The sequence below is a fragment of the Diadema antillarum genome, unplaced genomic scaffold (genome assembly GCF_040938485.1).
Source record: "Diadema antillarum isolate AM-2024a unplaced genomic scaffold, OU_Dant_1.0 seq00000386_RagTag, whole genome shotgun sequence".
Taxonomy (NCBI): domain Eukaryota; kingdom Metazoa; phylum Echinodermata; class Echinoidea; order Diadematoida; family Diadematidae; genus Diadema; species Diadema antillarum.
In genome coordinates this window covers 1,715,783-1,725,672 of record NW_027271384.1, presented here as the reverse complement: position 1 = coordinate 1,725,672, position 9,890 = coordinate 1,715,783, and the positions used below count along the sequence as shown (strand labels likewise).

The following is a 9,890-nucleotide window of genomic DNA, read 5'->3' as shown; positions in this document are numbered from 1 at the left end:
CGAATGTTTACACACTTTCTGTGACATGTAAGCATCGTGTATTCAATGGTAGTATATAAGCAGTGTCAGTGAATGTGAAAAGATAAATATTAATCTTTAAAGAAAAAAAATAACAGCCTAAGATTTGCATTGCTTTATTCGTCATTTACACAGATTTTTGGTAGCCAATGAAAAAACAGCATCACAGTGACGTCATATGAGTTTGAAATTATGTTCAATCAATTCTACGCCCCAAATTACCCCTAGACACCAAATTTGGGTAAAAAGAAACCACGGAATATAATTCTGGCGCACTTTGAGCTCATTCTGGCCCACTGTGCGCCGGCGCGCCAGGGCCCTGTTGCATAAAACCCTTACCGCTGGACTTACCGCTCCTTTCTAGCGGTAAGTCTTCAAATTAGCGGTAAATTATATAATCCTTGATGCTGATTGGGTGTGACGCCTAATTTTGACGGTAGTTACCATTGAAATTCAACGGTAAGTTTTATGCAACGGGCCCCAGGTCTGCATGCAGCGACCGACATGCGTCAGTCATGGCTGATCGATCAGGGCCACAGAACTCCTACTGTGATCAGGGCCCTGTTGCATTCAACCCTTACCGCTGGACTTACCGCTCCTTTCTAGCGGTAAGTCTTCAAATTAGCGTTAAATTTTATAATCCTTGATGCTGATTGGCTGTGGTGCTTAATTTTGACGGTAGTTACCATTGAAATTCAACGGTAAGTTTTATGCAACGGGCCCCAGGACAAAAATGACTGTGGCGACATTTCCATCAAAATCATGATTGGTATCACTACACCTTTCGGAAGGCATGAGGGATATAGATTGTGCTGACACTAATTCATGACAAACGAAAGACTGTTAACATATGACTGAATTATATTTACTATTTATTATTATCATTATTATTACATACAACATGAATGACATATCATTGCCACCAGATATCACTATTGGTGTGGAAAAAAAAATGCATTTTATGTCAATCAAACAATCACTCATGATTCTGAACTTTTAAGTTTCCTTATGGCATTGAGCGAAACCCCTAGTCTCCTGGCCACCTCCTTAACCCGAACCCCAGCTTCAAGGAACACTGTAGCTCTCCCTCTTTCAAAAATTTGCAGACGCGGCATGATGCAAAATGGCCATAAGCACATTAATGTGATCAACCCAAATTGGAATTAAAAAGCACATGGCTTCTACCAACATTTTCATATTGAAAAGGCCTATTGTTTAAAAAGTATGCATAACATCTGTTTAATAGGGAAGCACATTGTACCTGAAGAAATTCCTGAGAATTACATAACAATTTAAAAAGGTCATTTGCTAACTTGCATAGGATGTGTACACAATATGCTTCATATAACGTTAAGTGCAACTTTTTTCCCATGCATTTCGACATAAAATGCATTTTTTTCACACCAATAATGATACCTGGTGGCAATGATATGCCATTCATGTTATGAGTAATAAAACTCCCTATCCATTTCCGTTTGAATCATGAAAATCAGTAAAATGCTTTTTGAGATATATCTAAAAATGCTAGGGGGAACTTACTTTTTTGGTTGAGTGCATTATATATATCTATATCTATATATCTATATATATATATATATATATACACACACACATATATATTATAATTATACACATATAAGCCCATACTCAGCAGCAACAGAGTAAGTTCCGTTCTGTGATTGTATTATTATAACATTATTTTGATTTTATCATTTGGTATTTGTTAGAAATGTGTTGTAATTTTGTATATGTTTTGTAGTTATTGTTATATTTAAATATTTTTGAATGTATAGAATTGAATATCTTGAAGGTTAGTTAAGTTTAGTATGATTTTACACCTTGGTTGATTTTGTTTAAATGCTGTTGCTGGCAATATATATATATATATATATATATACATTATATATATATATATATATATATATATATATATATATATATACATAATATATGTATGTATGCATGTATGTATGTATTTGTAATATACCCGGTATATATGAAGAGTTTGTTTGCAAAAACCGATAAGTCCATATTTGCCAAATGGAGATATTTGCGATTAAAGGTCAAGAAAAATAAAGAAAATAATAAGAAAAATGTTGTTTTTTTTTACCATAACTTAAAAAGTATACCTTTATATGTAGTGACCAATATATCATTTAAAAGGTATTATTTTGTACTTTATGACAGAGATCGTACTTAAAAATCTTCAAAAATGGACTTATCGGTTTTTGCAAACAAAGCCTTCATATATACATACGAGCAATCTGCCTTTCAAAGCGCTTCGCATGAAGAATCAATACAAGATTCTCACATATCTCTCATTAACTGATACTTATCAGGCTGTACGTGTTAGAAAGACAAAACTGAATTGCACTGAGAGACAATTTTAATACATGTAACATGACTTTACTAGAGGATGAAGTATGGTTGTATACAATGAGAATGACAGTTTAATAGACAATATGCTTCGTTTTTCTAACACAAGGGCAGATCAATTTATCAGCTCACACACATACACCAATGCAACATCTGCAATCCATGAAGCTGGACAGAGCAAGTCATTTACACATTCTGCAGGGAAAAAATGCATTAATTTCTGCTGATAAACTTAAAAAGGATATACCTCTTGGGGCAAGCTAGTCTTGATATCAACCAGTCGTCATTGAGCACATCAAATATTGCAAATTTTTCCAAAATCTGCAGGAGTCTATCCTCTACTAGTTACCCAGAAAACTCTCATATATGACAGTCAGCTGACACAAAGACTTGATATTTTCTGATGAAGATGACAATGAATTCAAGAATTCAAAGAGAAATTAATGATCCTTGTTAATGCAGGACAAATGAGCACCATTGGTACACTTAATTGAATTCAGCAGTAAATAACCAAATAAAGTATCCCGGTATAAATGTAATTAGAGGTTAATCTCTGTCAGAAAATCAGCATGGCTAAACTATAATATAATATCATGACAGGTAAATGAAAAGGACCTTTTATACATTGCAATATTCAATTCACATGACCAGCTCATTTCAAACTGCTGACATTATCATGACGAGAGAAATAATGAAGGGAAGTATAACCAGTTCATTCAATTCTTCAATTTGTAAATGCAACCATCATGAACAATGACTTCATGAGGCCAACAATATGATGCAAGAAATGTTCTTTTCTTGCAGCTAAATTTGACAGTAATTCAGCAGTGCGTTCCTCAGTTCATTCTCACAAATAAACTTTAATTTTCCCGTCGATGTAGGGCAATTTGTCAATCAGTTGCAAACTTTCATTTATTTGATATCCCCCAATATTCTTCACATGGTAACCTTTGACCTCTAACATACCATGTTGATATTAACACTTTTCTGGGGGAGTGCCAGTTTATACTGTATCCTCTAGGTATTACCATGTATTTTCAACATCAGCTGCATTGTTGAGGTGGATTAATATGTTATGTGTGAATTTGCACATTGCTGTACTACAGCTGTCATTTTTCACTTGTGCGAACTGATACAGTATCCAACAGAAGTGAGTACACCCCACATGAGCATCTGGAAATTCGAATGTAATTCTTCAAGTTGTTGATTTTAGATAACAAGTCTCACAGAGATTGTAAAAAGGACCTGGCGTGATAGGAATTGGGCAAAAACTAGTACAGGTGTATTCATAACCTTAATTATGAAATATTATGCATATTTCATGAAAATAGTGGCAACAAAAGCAAGTACACCATGTGTAATATTTGCATTTAAATATGATCAAATCTGGAGTTTTATGGTCCCAGCATTTGCCATAATTTTCCTTAGCATAAAAAACATGTTGATATTACATGGTAGTGACCTTGAGTTTGTGTTCCATGCATGTAACTGCTTTTCTAAAAAGTTAGCAAGGGAGTCAGTTGCATGTTCGATGATTTCTCCTGACCACACTAGTCACACCAGTAGTAATGCACAGAGGAATACAAGAATTAAAGTGAGTCAAACCCTGACCACTCCAAGAAGTCATCAAACAGGAGTGAAACACAGACAAAAGAATACGGAGGGGCATTATAAGGCAGTGCCATGTCATATATCAACATGTTTTTTGTGCTAAGGAAAATTATGACCAGTGCTGTTGACCACAAAACCCCAGATTTAACAATGTTTCCATGCAAATATTACACAGGGTGTACTCACTTTTGTTGCCAGTATTTTCTCAGGTATGCATAATATTTCAAAATTAAGGTTATAAATACTAGTTTTCTGTCTCAAGTCATATCAGTCAATGCCATTTTTACAATCTCTGCTAGACTTGTGAGATAAAACAAATAATTTAAAGAATTACATTCAAATTTTTAAATGTTCACATGGGGTGTACTCACTTCTGTTGTACACTGTATTTAGAGGAATTCAAATACCAACTTGTGATTGGACTGGCTATTACAAGAAAAATTCTTCAATTGCTTTGAAATAAATCTATCACCAAGAGATACTGGTAGGTAATATTTCAACTGATATCACAAAATGTTGGGATTGGGTACCATGACCGCACAAATTTTGCTTTTCTTTTTGTGCATGATTCTTTGCATTTCACTGTCTAATCACTGTTTTGTCAGTCTTCAAGTTTTCTTCTACTTTTCTTAATGAGAAAAAGACCAGGATATGCATGAAGCAATGCGATATTCATTCCTTGTTAAATTCCAGACATGCAAGATCCACAGGTGAAGTTTTCCAGGTGGTTGTACATTGTATTCGATTACTGTTACAAATGGCATTCCTGGATAGTCTCTTTCATGTGACTGCTGAAGTATGGTGGAAATTATATTTTAAGTTTGCCAGTTAAAGTAGTACACACCAATAGTCAAATCCTTTGCAGGGTAGGGCTTTGTGAAGGACATACATACAAAGATCTTCATTCTTCCTTCATCTGTGTTGCGTGTGTGTGACCACAATGACTGACCTTATTGCTTATCATCCAGGAAGTGTATACTCAGCGTTCTTTCATGCTATAAGAGGGTCTGATATTGAGGAATTTATGAGTTCAAGCCCCCGCAAACATGACAACCATTGACACATTCTCACTATCTGATGAGAAGCAAAGTGGAGGAGATGGAAGAATGCAATGCTGCACTCGGATATCCACCCTAATACACTGTGAAAACTTGTTGAGAAGGGTAGAACTCACAAGAAACAACACTGCAAAATGGAAACAAAGCCCATAATAGGTCAATTATAACAAACGTGGACACTAGCACTCTTCTTACACTTGAACACTTGCAAGTCAAGTCTGAGAAGGATGGGTACTGGTTCACTCATGAAGTCCTGTGTGTGTCTGTTCTATATATATAAAAACAATTCAAGAGAGTAGTAATGTTCAATACTGTACAAGCTGAAATTTATGTGGTTGTTTCATTTTTATGAATTTTGCAAAGAGCTTATAAACTGCAAAAAAATAACAATGCATGAATATTAAAAGGCACAAAAATATCATTTCTAAAAGAAACGAAGCTATGCCACCTCTAGATCGTGTGCAACTAGTAACTACTGTGGTTTTAGCATGCTGCATGGGCCATGACGCAGGGATATCTGGGGCATAACATGCTAGTACAGTACTTTGAATGCAGAAGACAGTACTTGTTTATGTACAGACAATTATCAAGTAAAAAGGGTCAATACAAGTATTGTTGTTTGTTACTTATCTTTATTCATTTGTGAAAGGTGAAGTAATGATTTCTAGACCCTTGGGAAACACAAATTAACAACATGCAAAAATGTCTGACAAGTTGTAATTTGCGATGATTATATCTGCGCACAAAAATTTCAGCTCGTACAGTACATACATCTACTGGTTTGCATATTCATCAATAGGCGGGTTGATGAATAATGTTTACTGGGTTAGGCTTATTTGCATACAGTTTGTCATATTTATAGAAGCAATAATTCAGGCTGGAATTCAGCTACATGCAATACAATTTTTTTATGCTGATCATAAAGCATGCAAAAACACAGAGATGTTGAAGATGGATCATCGAGCAGCAGCGATTTCAGCATCATTCAGCAAAGCCCAGAACCAGCTCTGTTGCGCGATGTGCCCTATGGACTGTTACACAGCAAGTGTTGCGTTGCAGTTCCATCACAGACACAGGCTCATAAGTCAACCTATACATTCTGCAGCGCTTCAGACATTCTGGCAGTTACTTTGGCATCAGCGACGTAGTGCGTACGATTGGAGTCAGTCTGTCAAAAATCGTCCTTGTATCTGACATAGCTCTTCACAACATTGGCTATGGGCAGGTCGCTGATGTGGCAAAGTCGCTGCTGACCTAGGGACCGTCGGATGACGAGACGACAGTGGTCTTGGAGAGATCGCGGGTTTCCTGGTGGGCAAAAATATACAAAACCAATGAACAAGTGCATCATACTGGTTTTCCTTTTCAGTTTTTACAGTGGCTTTGTGGCATGATCAGATATGTCAACTTTGTCATGTACTGAATGATTTATACAGGAGAACATCTTTACAGCAGAACATCTTTCTTCTGATGAGAAAAGGTAGCTAGAAACCTCTGAAAAGGAGGGTGATGGCTAATTGTTATTTTGATCGCTTATTCTTTTATCACTTCAAAAGTTCACTAAGCACATGCTGTTGAAATATCCCTTGAAACCAAGATATACTCTTAGTCACAGATCAAACATGATGCCACTTTCCAACTAAATGTATACTAGGCATTCACAAACAGTTATTCATTCAACCATTACTGCTGTAACTTATTGTAATCCACATTAAACATTCTACATTTATCTTGAAACGGGCACTGGTCTGCCGAACTGGATACTCATTCTGAGAAAGTAAAAACATAGAATATGTAACAGATGCATTTATTTATTTTTTTTACTTACTCGAGGCTGATGTAAGTACTGACATGCAAGGTCCTGCATCTTCCATAAGGGTTTTATACATGGACAATGGGGTCTTCCCCTCGTCGTTGAGGGCATGACTGTCAGCCCCAAACATACAAAGCAATGAGCAGCAGTCCACATCATCCTTCATCGCCGACAAATGTAGGGGCGTCTGCCCATCTTCAGTCCTCCCCAGGTTGGGGTTTGCGCCATGATTCAGCAAGAGCCTGGCCAGGGCCGTGTTCCCTTTCAAGATGGTGTACCGCAGCGGGAAGCCACTCTGTATGTCGATGTCTGAGCCGTAGTTCAGGAGGAGTTTGACGCATGGCAGTTTCTCCCGAATGATTGCCAGCTGGAGAGGGCTGGTACCCTTTGTGCTTAGCGCCTCCACACGTGCTCCATGTTGAAGTAACATCCTTACGAACGATTCCCTACCATAGTGGGCCGCCACATGGAGCGGTGTCCAGCCGTCTGAGCTGGGCGAGTTCACTAAATCATACTTATCGTCCATGTCGTACTCCAAAAGGAGCTGGGCAAGTCTTGTTCTTCCATGCATCGCAGCATAGTGCAGACATGTGAATCCTCCAATACCATCTTTAGCACTAGGGCAACCTGAGGTAATATGAGAAGTTATACATGAAGAAGAAATACATCCTGTAGGATAACATAATAATGCATAAGACAGCCACAAAAGAAATTGTAACATTTAGTGTTTTTAAACCGGTGAGCAATATCTCTTCATGAGAGTGTTTTTATACTGGTGAGCAATATCTAAAATATTGTGCCTAACTACAATTATTGTAGTATCAATGTACTGGACATTTGTAAAGAGACATATCTGTTCAGTGAAGACTTCAAGAAACTAAGACCTTACTGGAAGAGCATCACTCATTTTCTCATCAGTGTGTAAAGCATATTGCATACATTCACATCATCTATGGGAAAGAGATTACAGAGACATGATCTGGCAGATTTTAATATGGTGAGAATCTCTCCAAGCACTCTCCACTTGCTTGATAACCATGGGAATGGTGATTGAGAATATGATCCAAAGTGCCAGAGGCATGACTTTGATTTGATGATGATAATGTTGTAATAGCATGCTGTCAAGATGGTTGTGTGCTGAAATATGCAGCGATCTCTCACCGTCGTGCTCCAATAGTGCCCTCAGGACTCGTTCCCTCCCACGAGAAGAGGCCAAGTGTAGCAGGGTCCAGCCATTACAGTCTGCCTCATTGGGAGACAGGCCGATTGAAAGCAGCTCCTTCACACGCTTGACGTTGCCCACGGCGACTGCCTGGCGCGCCTCCTGGTTGATTGGGTCCATGCAGCTTAGCCGCCGGGCCCCCTTCCGGGTAAGAACCCTCATCCTTCTCTGACAATGTGAGCAGAGGACCAACCATACTCAGGCAATTAACACTGCACAGGTTACCAAATCAATCATCAACAAGTTTGCCACAACACGTATCAACACAAGCATTTCAGCCATCTGAGCTGATAAGTGATATAGGCCTAGTGAGAGCAAACTAACATTTTTTGACATGGTATTGTGAAAGTCATGATGCGAGTGTAGGAGAATACATAAAATTATAATTATGCAATATGCTTTGAGCCTTTGTCAATTTTGTAGGGTAGGAATGATCAACTTTATTCTTAAAAATTTATAGTTTAGATCTAACGTGAATAGGTTCCTACACCAAGCAGTCACTGAGTCAGCTTATTTACATTACAATACAAGAAGCTTGTTCCTTTCCCTTTTAATACATCATTTATTGAATGACACACTGATGGTAAATGTGGCTAAAATCAATAATGGCTATTTAATTTACGGAGGCATGACATGGTTAGGAGACGATTGAGGGAGAAGAAGCCCAAATTTCTGGTTACATATTTACAAATAACTCGAGATGAAAGTACACAGACACAAAAGTGTGCATATGGGACTACACAGATCGGATGTCTCTCGTCTCATTAACTTATCGGTGCGATGACCGATGCTTGATATTCTGTGTTGTTTCATTATGCCTCGTCTCTGTAGATCTAGACAAGCACAGATGAAAGTAAACGGTGTGAAATATACTTACTACATAAACGATGAAGCTGTTTAGGTCATAGATGAGGCCTTCACGGGGGAATTACTTCTCAACTTCTCTCTGAAATTTACGTGTTTTGTTGCTTACGTCTATGATGGTGGACACGAAACTATCGATTTCGATCGCATATTGATGAATCGCCTCGCTCTGAGCTGGCATGGTGTACTGGCAGAATGATTGCACGAACGTCGAGCGATTGCGAGCCGATTTCGACAGGGCACCTGGTATGGGGCGGGGTGCGCGCGGGGCAGGGGGTGGAGTGGTGGGGGTGACGGGGAGGGAGCTTTGGCATGCCGGAGCTTTAATGCGACGAGTGTATACTAGTATTTTAAACATAATTTCTATACTAGTACATGTATGATACATCCCCGCATACTACAGGGGCGCAGGGGTGGATCCAGGAATTCCACAAGGGGGTTGCCTTTACAAAATTAAAGGGGAGGGGGCGCATTCTTTTTTTAAAATTTCTTTAGTTTTAATAAAAAATAAAGAGGGGATGCACACCCGGTGCGAGGGAGCTTTAATGCAACGAGTGTATACTAGTATTTTAAACATAATTTCTATACTAGTACACGTACGATACATCCCCACATATACTACAGGGGCGCAGGGGCGGATCCAGGAATTCCATAAAAGGGGATTGCCTTTACAAAATTAAAGGGGAGGGGGCGCATTCTTTTTTAAATTTCTTTAGTTTTAATAAAAAATAAAGAGGGGATGCACACCCGGTGCGCCCCCACCTGAATCCGCCACTGTTCTATGTCAAAAGTTTATATATTTCCTGATCAGGACTTGCAACTGTAAACTTTCACATCATAGAAAGTATTTTCGCATTTTTGTTATGGTGGTACAGCTCTGTAAAACATGAAATATTCGCGGCATGAAATTTTCGCAAATTGGAGCTGA

At 38.3% G+C, this 9,890-nt stretch overlaps 1 protein-coding gene across 1 annotated transcript; it reads right to left on the bottom strand.

Moving 5' to 3' along the window:
• Positions 1-6,058: 6,058 nt before the first annotated feature.
• LOC139731887 (ankyrin repeat and SOCS box protein 7-like) lies at positions 6,059-9,078 on the bottom strand. The gene is made up of 4 exons (XM_071642762.1): positions 8,976-9,078; positions 8,038-8,266; positions 6,892-7,503; positions 6,059-6,371 (listed from the first exon to the last, which is right to left on the bottom strand). The coding sequence occupies exons 2-4, from the start codon at positions 8,258-8,260 to the stop codon at positions 6,235-6,237; spliced, it is 972 nt and encodes a 323-aa protein (XP_071498863.1). The 5' UTR covers positions 8,261-8,266; positions 8,976-9,078; the 3' UTR covers positions 6,059-6,234.
• Positions 9,079-9,890: the final 812 nt, after the last annotated feature.

Bases quoted from the DNA above. Each gene is read 5' to 3' on its own strand.
- LOC139731887 (XM_071642762.1), bottom strand. From the start codon at position 8,260: ATGAGGGTTCTTACCCGGAAGGGGGCCCGGCGGCTAAGCTGCATGGAC. The intron at 7,504-8,037 runs GTGAGAGATCGC...ATATTACCTCAG, and splicing joins GGCACTATTGGAGCACGACG to GTTGCCCTAGTGCTAAAGAT. The intron at 6,372-6,891 runs GTAAGTAAAAAA...TTTGCCCACCAG, and splicing joins AGTACTTACATCAGCCTCGA to GAAACCCGCGATCTCTCCAA.